The 22,961-nt window shown below is 31.6% G+C and overlaps 2 protein-coding genes across 3 annotated transcripts in view; one reads left to right on the forward strand and one right to left on the reverse strand.

The window, feature by feature from the left end:
- The window catches only part of puf (ubiquitinyl hydrolase 1 puf), a 40,608-nt gene extending 25,867 nt beyond the window's left edge, over window positions 1-14,741 (reverse strand). Inside the window, exons 1-16 of the mRNA XM_066298652.1 lie at window positions 14,514-14,741; window positions 10,492-10,588; window positions 9,395-9,942; window positions 8,909-9,043; window positions 8,013-8,121; window positions 7,524-7,951; window positions 7,113-7,206; window positions 6,537-6,704; window positions 5,064-5,330; window positions 4,573-4,759; window positions 4,339-4,516; window positions 3,808-3,974; window positions 2,127-2,337; window positions 1,639-1,797; window positions 920-1,037; window positions 721-858 (exon numbers count right to left, since the gene is read on the reverse strand). Of these exons, the coding sequence (XP_066154749.1) occupies window positions 721-858; window positions 920-1,037; window positions 1,639-1,797; window positions 2,127-2,337; window positions 3,808-3,974; window positions 4,339-4,516; window positions 4,573-4,759; window positions 5,064-5,330; window positions 6,537-6,704; window positions 7,113-7,206; window positions 7,524-7,951; window positions 8,013-8,121; window positions 8,909-9,043; window positions 9,395-9,942; window positions 10,492-10,588; window positions 14,514-14,556 (3,047 nt within the window). The 5' untranslated portion in view covers window positions 14,557-14,741. The remainder of the gene's footprint in view (window positions 1-720; window positions 859-919; window positions 1,038-1,638; window positions 1,798-2,126; window positions 2,338-3,807; window positions 3,975-4,338; window positions 4,517-4,572; window positions 4,760-5,063; window positions 5,331-6,536; window positions 6,705-7,112; window positions 7,207-7,523; window positions 7,952-8,012; window positions 8,122-8,908; window positions 9,044-9,394; window positions 9,943-10,491; window positions 10,589-14,513) is intronic.
- Window positions 14,742-15,339: 598 nt separating this feature from the next.
- Klp61F (Kinesin-like protein at 61F) lies at window positions 15,340-22,756 on the forward strand. 2 transcript variants are annotated; one of them, XM_066298580.1, is made up of 11 exons: window positions 15,340-15,468; window positions 16,008-16,174; window positions 17,065-17,347; window positions 17,438-17,598; window positions 17,733-18,587; window positions 19,137-19,671; window positions 21,101-21,370; window positions 21,433-21,570; window positions 21,625-21,895; window positions 22,278-22,337; window positions 22,402-22,756. In XM_066298580.1, the coding sequence occupies exons 2-10, from the start codon at window positions 16,098-16,100 to the stop codon at window positions 22,289-22,291; spliced, it is 2,604 nt and encodes an 867-aa protein (XP_066154677.1). In that variant the 5' UTR covers window positions 15,340-15,468; window positions 16,008-16,097; the 3' UTR covers window positions 22,292-22,337; window positions 22,402-22,756. The 2 variants fall into 2 exon arrangements, with proteins under 2 accessions (XP_066154677.1, XP_066154676.1); XM_066298579.1 differs by having other exon boundaries at window positions 21,625-21,891.
- The last annotated feature ends 205 nt before the right edge of the window (window positions 22,757-22,961 follow it).

The following is a 22,961-nucleotide window of genomic DNA, read 5'->3' on the forward strand; positions in this document are numbered from 1 at the left end:
GATGAAACCAACAAGAACTTAATTATCTTTTTGCTTTTTGAGCTTTTGTTGAGTTTCTAATATAAATTAAAATTAGTTATTAACGTTCTATTCCATCATCCACAAAAATTTTTACATAGGAATATTAATATGTAATATTTTTAATAAAATTTTGTACGTTATCATTCAGAGGGCGCTTAATTTAGTGATGTACTTAAACATTCCGTAAAAAAACACGAATATGATACCTTTAACTTTCGTCTTTGAAAAATTATGTAATATGTCTTGGTTTTATCAAATATGAGATACTTTATTCTAATGTAGTTCTTCCCACTATACAATACAAAAATATATATACAATGTGGACGTAAAGTATAGAACATATTACATAAAATCTATATAGATAAAAAAAATTGTATGTGAACGCAGAAAACTTTGAATCTCAGCTACTTATGCTTCCTACTCTAACTTGCTTCTTAGATTAGTTATTAATTGGGTTGATTATTCATCGTCCGACGAGAAAACCTTACTTTTCCTACTATATACACAATATATTATTCTCTATTTATGTAATTGAAAGTTTGAAATAACAACGAGATGGGTACGAAACGTAAACAAACTAAGGAATGCAAATGAAAAAACCTCACACTATTTCACGTTAAATTTATGATCATATTACTACCTTTCCGTGCTCCGTATTTTGTACTGGCAAAATTTGTTATTATTGTAATAAAAACTTACCTTCTTAAAGCATCTACCCGTAAGGCATGTAATTCGTTAGTCTTAGTCTGTGACAGCAGCCAACTAAATAGTTCATCAGAACATTCAGCGTCGTGAGCCAAACATTCCCACAAAGTGTTTAGTTGGTCTATACTCAACCTGAATAAACATAATATTTTTATGCCTAAATATTTTAGTCAAATTGAAACAATAAACTTACTTAAAGGTACTAGGCGAGACTACCGGAGAAAATATTGCTGACAGGAATTGTAATCTAACTTGGATTTGAATTTGATGAGTGTAGAGCGGGAGAGATTTCTCGGGGTTCGTGGTGTAAGCTGACAAAGAATAGAATTAGTATAGAAATAATATTATTCGTTGTGAATTCAGTGTTGTTTATTTTTTTTATTAATAATTAAAATTGAGCCCTATGTTATGACGAAATTCAATATGTTACTTAATAAAAGTAATTTGCAATTATATTCAGTCTAATGTTAGTAATTTTTTTAATTTGTCAAATGAGGGCGTTAATAGTTATGTTAAACCTAAAATTCTGAAGAGTTTTACAAAGAATAATCCAATTAGGTGATGGTCATTAAAATGCAGCTAGAATATTAAAATACATCATTTGGCAAATAAAATTTTAATGTTGCACTTCATTTATGAAATAACGGCATATTATAAGTAAATAATAAAGAAGGCAAATATACAAATATGGTTTAAGATAATTAAAAAAACATACCATTTAACAAATAACCCGATAAAATTGACCAAAATCATAAACTGGCTCTATTTCAATGGTCACCACTATACAGGGTGGTGCAATTACTATGGGTCACTATTGCTATCTTCTAAACCGTAAACGTTACTAGTTTAGTTAAATTAGGCAAAAGTCTAAAGTAACATCTTTGGGGAGAAAAATGTAAAGTTGCTACTTACCTTTCAAATTGTTAAAGAAATGTGTCATCATGTGATGTTGCTTTTCGGCCCATTGAGTCACATGGTGCATTTCTAGTCCTCTGAATGATGTGAACAATTTAGGTAACATATGCAATGAGACTATAACGGATACATTGTTAGCTAAATTGTTTAAGCAACCTGCAATAAAATTCAATTGATAATCATCGGCCCAAACCTGAACTAAAACTTCCTAGCGATTATTTCTAGTTTTACCCCAGTGAATGCTACAACCTAAAGTTTATCGGACATTCTTTTTCCTGTTTTTTTCTCACGTTTGAAAAACAAAATAAAGGGGAATATCAAAATAAACAGTCTCCAAAAACTTAAAATCGGAATTTACAAAACTTTCCTATGAAAATTAATTTAACAAAAATCAAACAATGCCACAATGATGAGAAATATGTATTCTACGTTTTTAATTTCAAAAAATGTACGGTAATTATTATGTAATGGGTCAGTACATTTACCTTCAATAAATTTCATTCTAATATCCTTGTCGGGCATAAAAGAAATAAGATTACAAAGTGTCTTTTCCGCCTCTAAAGCCAATCCCTCTCCCAACTGGCATATTTTATCGTCCTGCAATAAGTCCCACAATAGGGTATTTCCAGGTTTACACACATTATCGGGTTTAAAACATGCGGACAATCTGGGATCAACCATTCTCACTGGTGGGGACTAAAATTTATAAAATGCAAGATTACTTCACTTAATTAAATTGAGACGTTCAAGAGAATCAGTGACCTTTGTGATAACCATTGGCCGTATCTCAAAGAATTCATTCTAGTAAAGAAAGAGTACACAATGTGTCCTAAATTACTACCATTTGTTGGTTACCGTTTCCAAGAAAAAAAAAAGACATTTGAAGCTCCATATAAGACATAAGACAGAATAAGATAATAAAAGATCATTTTTGAGTCTTTACCACCTCCAATGGGTATTTTAAAAACATATTTTAAATCAATTCTCCATGTTCTATTACAATCTCTTTTTTCCGATGCTTTATCATAAGCCATCGAGATACTATCAACAGCCATTGTTAAAGGAACACTTAATGCTCAAATTGACAAATTAAGCGATCTAAAAATAAAAATTCAACATAAACGTATGCAATAGCGTATAATGTGCTCAAGACGTGAAGGTTCAGCAAAGAAATTTCGTACATGATAACTACCAAATTTTCGTTTTATTTTTCCCCTTGTTAGCATAGGAGTTAAAAAAAACTAAAACTACTTTTTCACAAAAACTTTATTTCAGCATGGCATGATAGTGACTACGTATATTCCGTCATTTTTCAGGCGCATTTCAAGATAAATCTGAGGCAATGACAGTTCAGGTTTTCAGTAAAAGCCACCTGACTCGAGTTAATCCGTAATTATTTTCAGATCGACGAATATTTAGATCCATTTAAAGTGTTGCCGAGCTTTCTTTTACTATCTTCAATTAATTTTTTTTAACCAGTTTTTACTTAATATTAAAACTATTCTGCGATGTTTAATTTTTCAGTGTCTTCGACGTTACTTATTTTAATGTCACCTTGCAAGAATTTCTTCAAACACATTACACAATTTTTACTCATAAATTTATTGATCTATCAATTATTTAATGTTTTTCCTCAAAGTTGGGTGTTACTGAAAAAATAACTGGAAATTAGGAGGAATCATATTTACGTAATGTGTTTTAAGCTGCAATTACTGTAAAAAAATGATCAAGAAGCGACAATTAATTTATATTTGCAAATAAAGATAAATTCAACAATCCGCCTCTAATGTGGAGAATATTTTCAATTCATTCATATTAAAAAAAATCTAAACATTAGTGACAATTAACAATTATGTTTTAGAAAAGCAAAACTTCATAAAACTCAAATAGTATCGTCACCTTGAAATTCACCAAGACTGCAATGCAATTTTGATCAGGGTGTCTTTCTATCTGTTATAATTATACGGGGAAAAATAATATCAAAAATCGAGTATATCAGATTTGTCAAGAAAAACTGAACATCCAAATGCTATAATTCTAAAGATCGAGTTTGAAATTCCAATTATGCACCTTTTTCCGATTTAACGAAATGCAGGCCATTTAAAGTAATGTTCTTGTTTGACATGCTTATCTTGGACACAGCATTATGATTATAGATTACCATACCTTTTCCGGCGTGTGAGGTATTATGGCATAAGTACTGTTTAAACTTGGATGATTCTCGGTGAGCTGAGCAAGTTCGTCTTCACAAACCGAATCTTCCCCATCGAAATCGGCCATATTTTTTTCAGACTTATTACTCATTCTGGAAGAGTAGCTTCCTTCGACATCACCTAAGCAATGAAAATGATTGTCCTGAATTTCAAAAGTTAAAAAGCCTTTAAACGACTGATTTTATCAATATACTACATATGTCGTCCTATAACCACAGTAATTTAGGACCGCCCAAACCTGATTCAAAGTTACTACTTGTACTATAACTATAACCTCCATCAAAGGACCGATAAATATATTAAATCAACATTAAGTGTTCAGTAGTTGTAATTAAATAGGAGAAAGGTAGGAATAGATAAGATTTAAATCACATCCCATCAGTATATAACCTACATTTCTTATTAATGTACTTTTAACGTCGACTTAAAATGCAGTAGTAATTAAATAGGTAAAAATTAAATTAAAAATAACAAAAGATCTCACCTTCAACTTCGGCTTCTTCGCCACTAAGCATTTCTAAAATGTGATTGCCTGTATGCACCGTAATATAATTTTCACAAGTTGACTGCTGAGAGACATTATGTTCTTCTTTTCCCAAATCACTACAAGAAGAACTTTCTTCCAAATATACATTGGGTTTCAAAGCGGTACTTTGATGCACCTGAACCAGGAAAATTATTATTTTCATTACCCATCTTAACTAGCAAACTTAATTACCAACGAATTAATTTGAGCAGGAATCATGATACTTGCTTGTACAGACTGATTCTTCAAATTTTTTATTTCATGATCACTATCCACTTCAATCTCACTTAGAGCATCGTCGCCTACCAAACGATGAATTCCTCGTTTTCTGTTATTACCCTTCTGCCGCTTCGCCCGTGCTTTCCTCAAAAACTTCCGTCTGCAAATTCAGATTTAAGGCAAGGCACAATAGAGAAATGAATAATGTTTTATTTCCCTTTTGACCACAGTAACCATACAGATAAAAAAAAATTGGGTAATAAATGTTTTGATAAGAACAAATGATATTGAGTAATAGTAAAAATAGGTACGTTTACTAGAGTACGTACAGTATGTTAAATTTGGAAACATTGAAGACATAGATTGGGCTTACAATTATACCGCAAAATATCTTCTTCAAACAAGAATATTTTTTGGGCTTTGTTTACAAATAATTATTATCTATTATTATAAATAATATATACCTTTTCCTCATTTTTGTGGGACTGCTCTCCACGTCTCCCTCATCTTGACTACTGCTTGATCCAATCGTCTCCACTCCCTCAGATAAAACATTTAAGTTAGACAGAATCTTTTTTCGGACGTGGGCTTTTCTATCGCTTTTCGTTTTAACTGATGCAGGCCACCTTACTTTTTCGTGCTCCGGAGATGCTTTTAAAGGAATACCATCAATTTCTGTATCTGTACTGCTGTTGGGAGCTTCACAATGTACTCTTTCAATTATTTGCTTTCTACAAAAAAAATGGCTTCACTGTAACAAAGTAATAACAGTAAGTGCGTTCATATGGTAGATTCATCATACCTTTATTTGCAAATTTGAAATTATATACGTGTTCCAAAATATTTTCCAAGGAATTCTATTACGGATTTTACATCCAAAAATAGGACAGGAATTTCCAATAAACATACTTTTAATTAAAATAACAAGAATCAAGAATTTGACCAATGCTGAGACTTATAACAGCTCTACGGAAATTTGCTTGAACTTAACAACACATTAACACTTTGACTCTTAACCTCAGGAAGATTGTACCGAACGCATACAACCATTAATAATTAAGTCAAAACATATGAACCTAGTCCATCTGCTTTTCAAAAACAAAAAAATATTTATATGTACATATCCAGTATCTTCTGTCTACGTGATTCACTTCTATATTTTTTTTGTTTTTAAACCGGTTGAAATAAGATTTTCCGTTACGGTATAAATATTTAGCAAACTGCACTAAAAGTATCGCGGAATTTTGTAGGAGAAACATAATTATTATTTTAATATTACTTTTAATTCAAATTTTTAAATGACACACCCTGTAAATTTTTTGATATTTCGGTGGTCCGTTTCATTCCTAATACAAATTATATAACTAACCTTATTTGTCAAATTTGAAACTAACCCTTATTATTACTGAGTACAAATACATTTTTTATAGCCTAGTGAATCTTTTTCTCTGCTATTTGAAGAATTATATTTGAAAAAATATTAAAAGTCGGCCACCATGTTGCCATTTGGAAAAAGTGACAAGTTTATAAGTGAATTTATAACATTACAATTTAATTCATAGTAATTATTAAACTGACGAGAAAAATAAGATTATTTATTTTTAAATAACTCAGAATGGAAATCTAATATTTTGTGCTGGGCGTCCCTATTATATTTATTTAGAGCTTCATTTAACCACAGTATCCAAGATTTCACAAGAAAGGGTAAAATGTTAGCAGACAGATTGCGTCGATGTTGTTTTCAAGAAATATCAGCATCAGCAGGCTGTTAAAGAGATATTACAAATTTCCATTTCACGCTTATGCTAACAACACCTCAACTAAATTAGCGCATCAAACAACGTATGTTTTTCCAATTATTGATTTATCATATCGATCTGTTTTCGTTCTGTTTCACCAATATAACTCATACTTATCAGCCCTACTTTGGTGCTTACCTAGCTAGTTTACATGGAGGGGGCCCATTATTATCTTCTACAATGTGGCCGTGTTCATCGTCATCAATTTCAACTGTATCGATTTCCTCACTATCTGATTTATGACTTTCTGAATGCGCTGTACTTTCACCATGCTCTTCTTCAGAATTACTTGCGTCCAAGGAAACACTAAAATTCGCAATTAAATTAAGACTGCAAAAAATGATTTTACGAATATGATATAGACGTTGAAAACTATTGCACATAACTTAAAACAGGAAGTACTTTTGAAAATTCTGTTTAATCTGAAGGGTAATGCGTGACCTCTAATATTGCCGGTAAGTGTGAGGCAAAAACAGACAACTGGTTCCTCCCAATTATTCAAAACTACTCTATATTAGATATTAAATTGATGCTGGGATGACACATTGCTTAAGATGCTAGAAAAAACTTGTTCAACTTAAGTGTAGTTACGATAAAAATATAGTTTTGAGGATTTCAATTAAACCAATTTCAGGAATTAAGGTACAATGAAAAAATCTAAAATTTTATATTTATTATTTTATTTCCATTACCTCGTTTATACGAAGTACTGACCTGTTCTCAGAAGATGTTGCAGCACATTTATGCAGGGCAATACCGGCACTTGAAGCAGCTACGTTTATTAAACCTACATCAGGAACAGCACCACCTAAAATAGAGAAGACAAATGTGCGGTATAAATCTCATAACCGCAATAAACAAAAACCAAAGATTATAGTTATTATTAAGAACTACTTGTATCAATAAGAGATCAATTAGGCTTGGTCTAGCCCTCTCTCGTACGAATTACTTATAAACTAACCATCAAATATAAACCACCTCAAGTTTGATAATAATTTTGATTGTGTAATTCAAAAACCTTAAATTTAGCATTCAAGCAAGCTGGGTTGAATGATGGTATTTCCACTTCAAGTTTAAACTATAGGGTTGTGTTCAGATCATTTAGAAATACTCTGTATGACTTACCTCGTGACCAAATCGCTTTAATTAGAGCACTGGCCAAATACAGCGTCTGCTCGGTGTGCTCTTTGGGCTCTAACTTAGTGATTAGATTATACAAATGTAAGGTGGGCCCAGTAGCTAAATGCTTAACAAGCCCTGGCAAAAGATCATGCACTGGTTTGGCGCAATGTTTCAGTTGGGCTGCGGCCCAAATTACGTCCATATGCTCGCAGGTGATACGACCTTCCATCGCTAAGAAATTTAAAATTATGTGACTTTGTTTTATCACTTCGACATGTAAATTCGGTCCAAAAATGTGTGAAATTATATTATTTGAGATCAACCAATCGGCCATGAGTCTTGGAACTGCCTCAGCTTCAGGCAAGGTTTCACCCACACATATCTCCGCTAAAACTCCTATTTGATTATTAATTTGGGTGATCCCTGCTAATCTAAAATTAAATACCTGGGTATTAAAAGCTATACATATTTAAAAGAATATTGTAGGATTACCTCATTGTGAGTGTACTGGAAGTGAAATATTTAAATGCCAGATCTAAACCGTCAGCATCAAAGGCTACTGGAGAATCAAGGGGGTCCTTAATGGCATTCCACATGAAATCTGATAATTGACGTATATATATTAAAAATACTGGTTTACAAAATTAAATGCAAGGAGTAGAGATAAATAAAAACTAAAATCACTTTTCCACAAAACTTTTTAAAGAATCAAAAACTGCCCCCAGAAAAATCGTTTTGTAAACTTTAACAACAGTTCACAAAGTATGTAGAGATATTCCCTGTTCAAAATTAAAGTCATCATTTAAGTAAACTATTTTTTTTTTTATATTAAAAAATTCATCTATCAAGCAAACAACTAACTGTCTTTTGAGTATGACTTGGGAACGGTACACGTTTTTGCATGTTACAAACGCTGCATTAAATTTTTATTTCAATTTTTGTCTGTGCTTCATGTGAACTATAAAGTTGTGCATAGTCATGATTGCAATAATAGATGATACGGCACAAAATAAAAACCCCTAATCAACTACAGTTTCAATGAACTTCTTTTTGGTATTGCATAGAAAGCGTTAAACTAATACTTCTTGCGTTCTAATATTAATATTGATAAAAAATGAGATATCGAAATAAAGGTTTTTTAACATTTAAGCAAATAATTTTCAGCCAATTGGCGGTTACGTTTCATTTTCAAACAGTTCGTAAATGAAATCCCATTTTGCAATGGTTAGGATATAAAATATTCTTCACAAGGTTCTTTTCATACTGTTTTTTGAACCGTCACTTCATTGTTGTTATATGTGTTTTAGTACTTTCGAAGCTTTCAAACATATAAACTTTATTCCCACTAGAATTTCCTGCCAAAGAGTTTCAATAAACCAAAAACTTACCTGCCATACTTTTAATTGTCGGTGTTCTTAAATCTTGGTCAGACAATTTGCACATGTACCTTAAAACACATGATCTAAGAGGAACGAGAAGTGATACCATTGTTTTGTAGTTCATCCATAGCTTTAAATTGCACACTACAAAGTAAATTGTTTAGTCAATATTTAATTCTTTAAGGGTACAATAACTAATTTGTCAAAATTAAGTAAACTTCTTGCAACTACATGTGGGAACAAATCAGAATCATAGAGATGTCACCTGTCACTGATCAGAAGCTAGATGGTTTTTAGGACAAGTGTCCGTTGCATACAGGAAGAGACGATTTTTAAAAAATTTATAAGTGACAGAATTTTTGAAATCGTAAGACTTACCCCCACAGAAGCGACAAGGAGCAACTTTTGACACTGTTGACGTGTGTCAAAATTTCTTTGGTGTAGACGTGTCTTTCCGGTAAGACCCACATAAAATGATTAAAACGAATAACTTACCTATCGATATCATAGCGTGGGCAGTCGATACCGGCAAAATGTCAGTTGTTAAATACGTAAAACAATTTGTCATGGCCAGTAGTCCCCCTATTTTGCAGAACCAGCTAACATTTTTCAAGAGATAGATGGGAATCTCTGAATCGTGAAGATCACAAAACATGTTTAAACTGGCCATTTCTTGTTGCGTTAATTCATCCACCTTCGACTGGATAGTATGTTTAAATGCCATATACAATGGGAAATTCATGAGAAATATTTTTGAGACCAAGATTAACAGTTTATCTCTTTCCACAACTTCAACATTTTCTTTTTCATCCTCAAGGTTAGGATTAGTGTTTGAAGAAGGTTTTTTCTCTTTTCCGTTTGACTTGTTTTCACACGCTTTGGAACTGACTTCTTGTTCCTTATTTTCTCCAAGATGTTTTTTGTCTTCCGCTGATTTGTCCACAAGTTGCTTTAACTGAGAAACGGCCATATAAATTAAGCCCTGGGTCAAATAACTGAATCTGTCCAAATTTTTGGGATCTCCATAACAGCACATGCATTGCCTAAGGACAAAAATAAAATGCAATGAAGTAAAATGCGAAGAATCTCTACGTTCTTTTTTCATACGAACCAAAACTACATACCTATGTACTTAATGATTAAGTGTCCAGAGTATACATGTACTTTTGACACGTATTCCGAAATGGCAAAAGTACGTAAGTACTTTTAGCATGTATTAAACGTAAACGTATAATAGCTATTTCTCTAATTTTAAAGATTTAAATGAATTATTTTAATGAGAACCGGTCACTAATCTGATTTCTTTACGTTATTATTTATGATATCAAAGCAGATCTGTTCACTTAATAAATAAGACCAGTAATAAAAAGGCACTCACGCCATTTTATTGTAACTTCTTCAGTTTCGGAAAAATGAAAAAAAAAAAAGAATGATCCTCATTTTGTGTAACTAGTAACGTACAATTTATTTTTGTAAAAATTTCAAGGAAGCTATTATAATCAAATGATTTCGTTGATTATTCCGTGAAAAAAAATCTAACTTAATTCAGCATATAGATATGTATGATGTGTCAATAATTTATCATATCATACCTTGCTGGCCATGTTTGTACATACACAAATGCTGTATTTATGTCATCAACAGTTAATATTGGCTGTTCAGATGATTCTTGACATACTTGGGCTTCATCTATAACGAAATAGAGGCGTCACAATTCTTTTAATACAAGTGCACAATACATTAAAATTATTTCCTCAAATCACAATGCTGATATGAAATAATATTGAAATATGTCAGTAGATACTACTAAATGCGAAAAAAATTAAACTATATTTATATATTTCTTTTAATCCCTTTTATTATCAAATCTATATTTACAATAATAAATAACTGATATACTTAAATACTGCACAACAACTTAAAACTAATATCAGTTCAGGAGAAAGTAATTCATTTTATTAATTTTGTTCTAACTCAATTATCATTTTTACGTTTATCTGTTTTGCATTATTGTATTATGCTCTATATATTAACTACCCTAGCAATAAATTTAATAAGTTTAATCTGACATCTCACAGATTAGGTTCATTAATTGGTATATTTTTCACTAACCCTCGCATATTCTTGGTGTAGGTGATTTGATTTATTCTCAAGTGTTTTTTTTTAATATAATTCCTTAACCAGATTTTTGTGTCAAACTTCTACCATTCTACTAGTCAGTCTACTACCACACTACATAGTCTTTGGGACTCCTTAATTAGCACATGGTACTACCCAGTGCTATAACCAACTCCCCATATTGTGTTTACTTTTCGGCATCGGTCAACATCATAACCATTGTTCATATTCTCAGTTGCCTATTTATTTTATCCACATATTCCCTAATAGCTATTAAGCAAGACAATAAATTCGTGGTGGTCATAGCGTCATGTAACAAAGTGATTGCCAGTGAAACATGATGGAACCTTCAAAATTACATTGGATATGCAAGTCCATGATAGTTTTGTCATAACAATCTGAATAATCATAACCAGATGACAGTCAATCAAGAAACCAACTTTGAAAAGATAACTGAGAACAAGAACAATTAGGATTTAGCATTTAGGAAATGAAATTTGATTAGGAGAATCGTACAGATAAAATTGCTGTAGATGTCTCAAGGTACTCCTATGCACTGAGAGGTGTTGATGGCTCCAGAGGGCAAAAATGTATTATATATCTAAGACAAACGGTTAGTGAAACCAAAAGATTTTTGTCAGCCAACCGTTACTCAAAATGCCTTCCTCAAATTGTCTAATATACACCTATGAATTTGGGTTAAGTATAGAAAATAATTGCAGTCTTCATCAAAATCTAGAGGACAGCCACTTTAACAAGAACTACAATCGCTGTAATACCAGTAGCCAAGAGATATCTTAATGAATGAATTGCCATATTATAGTTTTACAGGGTGTTTAAAAAAATGCGGTAATATTTAAGGGGATGATTCCTCAGGTGATTTTATGAAAAAAAGTTCCCATAAACATAAAGCCGAAAATGTATTGTTTCCCAGATACAGAGTGTACAGTTTTTTTTTAAATAATAGTGTTTGAAAAATAATTAAATATCTTTTAACCATTTTTTTAAAATTTGGTAGCGTTGTTAGTAGTAATAAGAGGCTGATTTGGCCCTAACTAGATTAGAATTATTAAGTTCAGTTGGGTCAGGGGGGACACCTTGAACAAATTTATTGACAAGAAATGTACGCCACTGACTTTAATTAAATTTCGATATTTTTTTAGATGAAGCAACTAAAAATACAACCTTTTTGTCGCTTGAACTTTTGTCGTATCTTGCTTCGTTTACAAGATAAAAAATTAAAACCATTTTATTACATGTCCATTTATCATACAAAAACATTTCAAAAAAATTCAAGGATTTATTTCCTTACTCCCTAAGAATATTTTGTGCTTTAATGGTTTTTAAAGTTTTAAAAAATCGGTCAAGAAATATTTTAAATATGTTTTAAAAATCGTTATTTAAAAAAAGAAGCACCCTATATCTTCAAAACAATACGTTTCTAGAATTATATTTACCAGAACTTTGTTTCATAAAATGCCTTGAGAAATCTCCCTCTTAAATATTGCTGCGTCTTTTTTAAATATCCTGTACACACATAACAAGTTTCACATAGCTTTCTATACAAAAAAGCACATTTAATTTGAACAATGCAGATGTATTATGTTTTGATTATCTGTCAATATTTGAATTCTTTTTGAATTTACAAACTTCTTATCTTTCGCATTTTTACTGCTGTTACCACCGTGCTGTTTTCCATTTATTTGCAAAAATATCTAAGGATGCAGATGATTTTCCCTCTATGACCTACTACATAATAATATGCATCATATTTGTTATTTTAAATACATAATAAATTATGATAAAAATTGTCTAGTATATTTAATTACATTAAATCTTATTTTTAATTTGTCACGTAACTGGAAGTGAAAGTGGGAATGCATCTGTTCCCACTTTCACTTCCAGTTACATAACAAATTAAAATATGCATATAATACGCATTTTTTATATAAAAATCTAATTTCTAGGTACTGTTGCAAATAACTGGGAAATGGTGATAAATACTGAAAACACACATGAGATAAAATAGTTTCTAATTTGACCAGAAAATTCTAATATTAACAACTAAATGGCTATTGATGTAAGATCAAAAAAAAGTTTGAGACGAAAAGACCTTGATTTCAAAAAAATATTCTCTGTAGATTTAGAGAAAACTCTTGAGAAGTCTACCTATATAGACCATAGAATGAGTTACAATATCTCCAAATTTTAACATAATATCTGAAGAACTATAACAAATAAAAAATTAAATTTGAACTTTAATATTCCGTATAACTTAAATATGTTAGAAAATGGAAAATAGCAACTCAATTTGCTACCTTACAATTCTTTATTTTCAAAGGATCTACCTGTTATTAGTAGATTGAACTCCTTTTTCTAGTCATACTGTATAACCAAGCAGAATAATTTTTAGTCCTATACATATTTCAAACTCATAATAAGTATCGAAATTCCAGATCAAGATTCTGTGGAAAGGTGTGCAAATATGATTTGTATCTTCTAATTATAATATCCTGTAAAAAGATGCCTGAATGGAATAAGGCATCTTTGGAAAAAAATTGTTGACTAATCATTGTATCACTGATATCCCCTTTGACTAAGTCAACTGAATGTTCTTATCAGATTAATTATTTTAAAGATTGGCCACCCTATTTAAAGGTCAAATTAATTTTAATTGTTCACTGTTGATATACCTAATATACAGGACACCACATGCAACAATTTATTATTTACAAATGAAATGTACCACAGTCAAAGTTGAATTTAAGGGTAAACTTAACTATGTTGTAGCTAAGTCTGCAGGAAACAAAATTTGATTCAAAACGCTCTCGATCAGAATTTTTTTCATACTTCCTTTAATATCACGTGTTACTTCAATTTTAATTGGCTTTCAATTGTTTTAAATCATACTAAATATAGCCTTCAATCTGCTCCTCTCAGTGCTATTCACTTGAAAAAGAGAATTGGACAATTTCTTAATTCAATCAAAATTGCATCCTAAGTGTGGATGTTGTGTAAATGAATGTTTTTCCAGTAGATAGAACTTTACTGATCCAACAATCAGATTGAAAGTCACAACGTATGGATAATCATTTAAAGCTTGAAATAAGCTAACACCCCTGATACCATATTACGAGACACAAATAGCAAAATCTAATTTTCCATGCTTTTTAACCATTGGGTTGTCGATAGGGTAGGTTTCTTACGTTTGATAAAAGAGTTAGAACGCAGTTTTAGTTCATATTAATTGAAAATGTTTACTTGCTTGATTATTTCAATGGATTTAAATATTTTTATGTTTGAGTTGTATGTTCTATTTTCTTCAATTTAAAGAACCAGTAATTGAAATTGAAAACACCCTGAAAGCTGAAATTTATGATTAATAATTTTTATTTAAAAAAAATGATTTTAAAACAAAAAATAAATGTACTTATTTGCTAAAAAATAGGATAGGAAATAGTTAAAACTGAAACTAAAAAATCCAAGAAATACTCACAAGAAATGAGCAGCTGCACAAAATCCGCACATGATTCACACATAGTTAACACCCGCAAAACGACACTCAAGAATTTTTCATTTTAATGATTTAGCAATTACTCAAAAGACTTATTTATTTTCAATTTTAGATTCCACTTTTTGAATAAGTTCATAAACCGAATAATTGGAAAACATCCGCCATGTAATTATTGGATTGACGTCGGTCAACGTCGGTCATCGCTGGCACTTCAATTGACACTTTGATACCTATTCCAAAAAAATGACAGGTAAATGACACACATATAAGTATGAAGAGCGGGTAGCGGGACGTAATGAGCTGTCTCTCTCGTTCGACTCAAAAGGCATAATTCTATAAAGTAATTTTGTGCAATGAAATTGGCAAATGTTGTTTTTTGTCCAATCAATATTGACAAAAACTTACTCTCACGGGCTTCTACAGATTAGGGACATTAGACAGAAATGTTCGGATCTGAAATCCCACTTTCTCATCGGAATACGAAACTTATATTCACAAGGATAAGCTTCCGTTTTGATTCTTACGGTTCTTTTAAATAGCTAAAAATGAAACTGCACTATTTCCTTTTTCTCAATTCTAGGTCATGGTGATATGAATATATAATATAAAAAAAATTTGGAAACAGAAACCTAAACTCGATTCCTATTTCCTAATTTAAGAGTTATTCGATTAGCAAGACAAGTGCATACTGACACTAACTAGAAGGACCTACTTTCCAAACGTACACCCGGGATACCGAACGTATCATAGGTGACATATGAAAACATTGACGTTTGACATTGACTTAAAAGTTAGTTAAGATTTTGATTTTAAATTTTCTCTTCTCATACTCGTAACATATTTTTCAGATTTCTGTCTAGTTTAAGATTTTATTCGTTGTGTGAAGGTTTGGTTCTTCTGTCCTGCGTTTTGTGTTACTCTATGTTTACCTTTGCAGGTAAAGACGTTCTTAAGTTTGTTCTTGTTTCATTTTATTTGGAAATAATGCTATCCATACAGGTTGTTGAAAACTTGGAATTGAATACTATTCCAACTTCAAACAAAATGACAATAACATTTACTCTTTTCGAAGGTCTCATAAGAAAATCCTTTTTAACCCTTTTCGTGGACAATATTTTGTGTTTTCTAAATTGAAAATATGTTGTTGGTCCTCCCGAATCGAAATGAGGAATTTTCAGTGCTTCACGTATTTTAAATACTCAATTCCATAGACTTCATTTGTGTTCATTTTCATTTTTATAATAACGTTCCCTGGCAGATTATGTTACTTAAATCTTATCAAGGGTTTTCATCTGAGTAAAGGGAAAACGTTATTTGACACTAATTTTAATTAAAAATAGTATGCAAAACTAAAGTTGGAATAACTTTAGTAAGAACTCAAATGAAATAAAAACAAAAAATTAATATTCCACACCATATATACAAAATAACTTAAGTAAGTTTTTTTGTTTTATTGCAATCTTGTTTCTGTTTCAGATTTTCGTGTAGTTTTGGTGTCTGGATGTTAATTATTAGTGGATCATAGCACATATATTCTTCTGATTTTGTCAATTAAAGGCTTTTAAAATGGCTCAGGCCCCAGCATTGAATCAAAAAAAGAAACCTAATCAAACTCAAAATGTTAAAGTGGTAGTTCGAGTAAGGTAAGTAATATTAATATTAAGTTTTCTTTAACTGAATAGGAAACTATCTTACACCAGTTTAAGAATTCTTTTAGACAAATCACATTGCAGATTTGTACTTGAAATGAGCATTGCACTTGCCCAAATAATTTTGTGAACATTATTCCAAGTTTATTGATAATTTAGACCATACCTAACAATATGCATGTATTCATAATTATTTAATAACAATATTGATATTAGTTTTTTTCAAGGATTTTATCCATATTTTTTATTTAAAACATACCACTAATGATTTGATACCAGTATAATAGCAAAAAACATTAAACTATTGTTGGTAATGTTTTTATCTCAAGTCCAAGGTTTATGCCATTTTTCCAGATACCTTGAAAGTATTGTGAGAAAGCATTATCAATGAATGCCGCCAAATAAGCCCCGAAATATTCAAGATAGTGCGGTAACCCTTTGAAGCAAACTTGTTTATCTGCCACAAAGTTAATGAACAGCATTTTGAAGAAACAATTTAGATGTTTTCGCGTTTTATGTATCATAGTAGTAATCATACAAAAATAAACTATTTACTTGTCAATGGTTGTTGCAAAGTAAGACATTTTGGTATCACCATATAGCCCTTAAAAAAACTTAATTTGATGTATTACTTTACAGCTTTTGCCATTTAAAATTTCAGGATTGGTTCTTCCCCTACCTAGGGGTGAATAAAATCACTGTCAATTTCTATTTAAAAAAAACCTTCCCCCTGCATACTAAATTAGATGTATCAGAGCATTTTGGCATAACTTGCAGTTGGCGCACCCTGTATATTGCTAATTTTGCAATATCGTTGTAACATTGCTGATTCGCCATTGATTCATTTATAGGTTTTGATTTTCCTTCATAAAATAATATTTTAGGCCTTTAAACCAAGATGAAATAGACCGAAGAATGAAAAGCACCCTGCAGTGTATATCGCATCGTGAAATCCGGAGTAAAGACAAAACTTATAGCTTTGACAGAGTATTTAAACCGGATTGTGCCCAAATTGATATTTATTCTCATGTTATTAGCCCAATGATTCAGGACGTTATTATGGGTTATGATTGTACCGTTTTTGCTTATGGACAGACGGGAACTGGAAAGACTCACACTATGATAGGAGGTCAAAGAAGTGCAACGTCTAATTTGAATTGGAAAGAGGTGAGCAAATATCAATTGACAACATGTTTTCTAATTAACTCGTTGCAAGTTAGTAATAAGTAGGTATATATTATTGTTTATTTACTTTAGGACGAGGAAGCTGGATTTATCCCACGAGCAGCTGCCAATATATTTCATGAATTAGGATTAATGCATATAACAGAATACAATGTTCGGGTGTCGTTTCTCGAGTTATATAATGAAGATGTTCATGATTTACTTAATGATCTAGAAGTTTCACCACCACTAAAGTAAGTTACTCTTACAGTTACTAATTTATTAATATAATGATTATGATATTATAATTAAATTAATCAATAATATTTTATTCACCTTTTTTGCGTTTGTTTGAGAGACGCACTTATGATTGGTTTTTTTTTTACAGCTTATATATGGACCCTAAAGGCAGAATATATATACAGCATTTAAGTGAAAATACGGTGTGTAACAGCAATGATATTTACATGCTGTTGCAAAAAGGTACGCAAAAACGCCAAACAGCAGCTACGTCGCTCAATACTCATAGCTCAAGATCACACACTGTATTTACCATAACTGTGTTTACAAGGGAAACCAATGTAAACGGTGAAGAAATATTGAAAACCGGCAAACTTAATCTGGTTGATCTTGCTGGAAGTGAAAATATTGCAAAGTCGGGTGCCAAGGACAAACGCGCTCAGGAATCTGCCAATATCAACAGATCATTGCTAACTCTAGGAAGAGTAATTCAAAATTTGGCAGACAATAGCAAATATATTCCCTATAGAGATTCGAAATTGACTAGAATTTTACGAGATAGCTTAGGTGGTCACACCAAAACTTGCATCGTTGCCACCGTTTCACCGGCACAAGGTGCCTACGATGAAACGCAGAACACATTGGAATACGCTTTAAGGGCTAAGGATATTAGAAATACTCCAATGATGAATGAGAAAATAACGAAGGCTGAAATGATGAATCAACTTAATTTAGAAATGGAGAAATTGAAAAAGGATATAGAAGAACTGAAAAAAGATTTAGAAGTTGCCCGTACTGGAGACGGTTTTTACATTCCCAAAGACAGTTGGGAAACTATGCAAGCCAAATCAAAGATGCATGCCAATGTAATGGCTGTAAAAAATGGAATTATTCAAGATTTGAAGAAGAAATTGGACGAACTTGAAGTTATGCGTAATATGAAAGAGAAGGAATTTGAAGATGCTATGCACGAATGCAAGAATAAAGATGACCTCATAAATAAGTAAGTACTGAGAAGTGTGATTTAAATTGTATCTTTCAAGGGGTGTAAAATAATAAGTTTCGTTCTAAGATCGAATGGTTTATTTCTGTAAAAATTATAAAGTTATCAAAGGTTATAAATAATATCTCTAGGTTAGCGTTGTATTTTAATTTGAATCAAGTAATGCTACCATATTTATTTAACTAGTTACCAAAGACGAGCTGCCAGCTATTAATAAGTATATTTCTCCGAGACCATGTCATAGTCTCAGATTGTACTCCTATAAAGTAAACATTTTTCCGATTTTGGTATTTTGTATTCCAAAATTTTGATATAAAACTACTGTTTTATACTCGTGTTAAAATTATAATTAACAAATTAAACATTTTACCGTCAACATACCATACATTATCACATAATATTGATTAAAGAATATATAAATCTCAAAAACGCCTTGGGAATTCAGTTTCATGTGCGAAGTTGTTAAAACTTTATGATTTATGTCTTTTTACTTTAATAATTTGAACTTGTTCCAGAAAATAAAACTAGATTAATATCATGATTTTGCAGGGTTAAAAAAGCATTTAAAAAGCAAAATGCTGTCTTGAAACAAGAACAATATGTGTCAAGTTATTATTCGGCAACACTTGAAGAAACCAATCTTGAAGGGAAAGTTTTGTTGGAAACCACTAATAAGTTGTTAACAGATCAGCAAATTCTGCAAAGAAAACTAGAAAATCAGTACACCAATAACTATTCAAAACAAAGCATGCTTAAAGAGAAAGGATTATTACAAGAAAGTCATAAAAACGCAGCAATAGATACTCTTATGATGTTGAAATCCAACGTAGCCGCCTCTATATCGCAAATTCAAAATGACATCGTCCTATCAAAACAAACATGGCATGAACACGTTCATCTTGTCGATGGAACTAGGGATAATGCGCAACAGTCAGTACAAGAAGGTATACAAAATATACGAAATGAAGTCCATGATTCTTGTGAAGCTGCGGGGTGTGTTGCCAATTCAATGCAAGGTCATATTGGTGAAGCAATAGCTGAAGTCGATGCGTATTCTAAAGAAACGCATGATTTACAAGGGCAGGTGAGTTTTTTTAAGTCTCTTTAACTAAATAGATAAAGTAGTCGGGAAGTCCTTAATTATCGGTCTTGGGCCGTAGCTCAGTTAAGACTCTTCAGTTACTATCAAGCTTTCAACATTTTTTTATTATCTTTTTCAGGGTAATAGAACATTGTTGCAATTCTTATGTCATTAAAATATACAAGATGTCTGTGAACATAGTACTATAAGTTCAACCACGTATTCTAGGTTCCAAAAATATGACGAAAACTGCATATAGACATATGTATATTGAAAGACGCTTTATTTTCGATATACAAGGTGTGAAAGGTTGGTTCCTGAAGATGGTTTTTTATTCATATTTTCGAAATGTTTCGAGATAAATTAATGAAATTTTTTTTGTACTCTTTCCGAATCTCTGTAAACAAAATCCCTTATTTTTTCAGCGATTGGTAATACAGGGTAGCACTTAAAAAGTACCAAAACTTTTCTGTACTTTAGTGGCCATTTTAATAGAAAAATTTTAAATTTGAAGATTTTTATATAAAGTGAAATATTATTATGGAAACTCGAACTATCCAGCACTTTTTTAGGAAATTGAGTTTAATCAAATCGGTGGATACTATGCTTTGTTAAATAAACATTTGCTTTCATACCCAATTAGTATATTTTCAAAGTGTCTACCGTTGGCCTGTACACATGCTCGTAGCCTTTGCTGCAAAGAAAACTAGTTATGAAAATGGTTATATATTAAACTAATTTGTAGAGAAACCAGGAAAATGACTAATACTCTTCTTTTTTTTAACGTTTATATGGAAATTAACTAATTGTTAACATGTTCGCTCCCACGCCGTTTTTTGCTGTCTGCTAACAGTCTAACGTTATGTTTCATTTAATTTCATAGGAAAAATTGAAAAACAATTCAGTATACGAAGTCACATATTAAGAATTAGATGGCGCAGAAAAAAGATCGTGTTGCAAATGTATGACTCTGGACATACGGTAAAATTTTCATACAACATGTCTGCGTCAAACCAATGTGAGATGAACGAAATATACGTCACAGTTTTGTGACGTATTTTTAATACTTTGGAATTCAATAACAGATTTCGAGAGCTACGAATACGTCAGTCCAGTCGTTTGAGCTATATTATAAAAAAAAGTGATGCGTACATAGGCGCATCATAAGCTTATATTACACTGCGACAAAAACTATGTGCAAAAAACTTTATAAACAAACGACTAAATGAAAACTATATGAAAAGAACACATTACCTACTTAATCCAATGCTTTGCTCTCATTTTATTATTTCTATAAAATTTATCTCGACGCAAAGTTTTCAACAATTTGAAAAACCAAATGTTGGGGCCCTAAGATTCAATCTAAATTATCATTGGCCCCATCAGCCGTGCTTTAAGAGTATGTGATTGTAAACTATTTCATTATTTACAGATCAATCAATTCAACGAATGTTTGCAAGGAGAGTTTGATACCCAAATTGATAACTTCTTCATCGACTTAATAACCAATTTGAAGCACAAGAAAGAAGACAAAAAGTTGCTTTTAAATGATTTGCAGCGATTTTCTTCTGTAACCCAGAACGATATAGAAAATTTGGAATCTATTATAAGTTCCCTGACAAATTTGAAATCTTCTATTTGTGAAAACTTTTATTCAAAATTGGATACCCACCAGGAGCAGGTTAAGCAAAAACTCGTCGTAGTAAGTTTATCCTTCCCGTATTGAATATTAGTTTTTATTTTAATATTGATATTTTAACGAAGGTTGATAAAACAAAACTGACTATAGACAACTCTTTAAAAGGCGCCAACCAGCATTTGGAATCGTTAAAACGAAAGATTACGGATATAGAAACCGGGTTCTTGCATTCTCTTTCTGAGAATAATAATCGGGTATTCCAGGTAATTACCAGGCCTCGAGGTAGTGGCGAATGTATTTGAATTTTTAAATTTTAGGGCATGAAAGATATACACAACAGCCTTGACTTAGTGTCTTCCACGTGTAGTAAAGTGAGCAGGACTGTAGACGAACAAGTGGCCGATTGTGAACGACATTTAGCAAGCGTGGATGCTCTCAGAAAAGATATCGAAAATTTGTCCGTTCCATTGCCACGCGCAGGAGATACGCCCCAGTCAAAACTGGTGGCATATCCCAAAAGGTTAGGCCGACAAGCCTTACCTAAAAATGAATTAATAAAGAAGTTTAAGGAGGAATATGGAGAGGTAGGTGTGTTTATTTATCTGCAGTAATACTGAAATAATTGGCTCTAGAAAAAAAACGAGGTCTTGTAGACTTTGACATATGAACTTTGCTTCACAAAATTATCCAAGGAGTCACGTCATAAAATATGAGTACAACGGTTTAAACGATGTTAAAAAACGTCCTATATATCTAATTTTTCTTATTAAACTGTAAAGAAGTTGGACACGGAACCTTGATCTTGTCTTTTTTGCTTCTTTTGGATATGCGCAGACGCAAGAAACAAATTAAGATTTCATGACTAGCTGCTTTATGCAAGTTTAAATTTAAACTGGTCTCGTCAATAAATCCCTACTCTTTTTTAATCGCTCTTTTAATTTACATTTTTAGATCTTTATTTATTTTTTAGGATCTGGAAAATGAGTCATGTAATTTAAGTATGTCTTCAGACTCTTTCGTAGCACTGGAGGTAAGTTGATTATTATAAACGTTTTTTTTTAATGAACCTTTTTTAAAACTTTTTTTCCCACTAGGATTCTGAAGTTGAATAGAAGATTTATTTTCTATGAGAAACAGTTTAAGTTTGGCGTTTTCGGCATTGATGTAAAGTAATTAAATTACAAAATGGAAATTTAGAAGCAAATCTATTTAACGGCCGTTCTTCTGGGTGCAATTAAATTTAAATTTCAATGCAATTCAGGCCAACTTCAAACGATAAGCAAAAGGTCCAGACTTAAATCGTAGAATTGGCAGGTGCAAGGTCAAATATGGCGAAATTCCAGAATAAGTAAATAGTGCTTTTATATAGTTAGTATTACTGCGGATTACTGTAAGCATTATTCGTTTTAGTGTGAATTGATAAATGTGAATAAATATGGGTTTTCAGAGTAGGCTACTTTTTTATGGTTGAAACTCCATCTATTACGATAATATGTTACACAATGTAGACGTCAATTTATAATCCTAGTGCTAGAAACTGAATAAAATAAAAACCCCATCACTCCATTTACGCACAGCGCACTGGTATTTTTTTCTGATTTCTGAAATTGCATGAATGCCAGAACTTTCCGTGCACGAGTTATATTTAGATGTT

The sequence above is a fragment of the Euwallacea fornicatus genome, chromosome 31 (genome assembly GCF_040115645.1).
Source record: "Euwallacea fornicatus isolate EFF26 chromosome 31, ASM4011564v1, whole genome shotgun sequence".
Taxonomy (NCBI): Eukaryota; Metazoa; Arthropoda; class Insecta; order Coleoptera; family Curculionidae; genus Euwallacea; species Euwallacea fornicatus.

Bases quoted from the DNA above. Each gene is read 5' to 3' on its own strand.
- Klp61F (XM_066298579.1), top strand. From the start codon at position 16,098: ATGGCTCAGGCCCCAGCATTGAATCAAAAAAAGAAACCTAATCAAACT. The intron at 17,599-17,732 runs GTAAGTTACTCT...TTTTTTTTACAG, and splicing joins GAAGTTTCACCACCACTAAA to CTTATATATGGACCCTAAAG. The intron at 18,588-19,136 runs GTAAGTACTGAG...ATGATTTTGCAG, and splicing joins AAAGATGACCTCATAAATAA to GGTTAAAAAAGCATTTAAAA.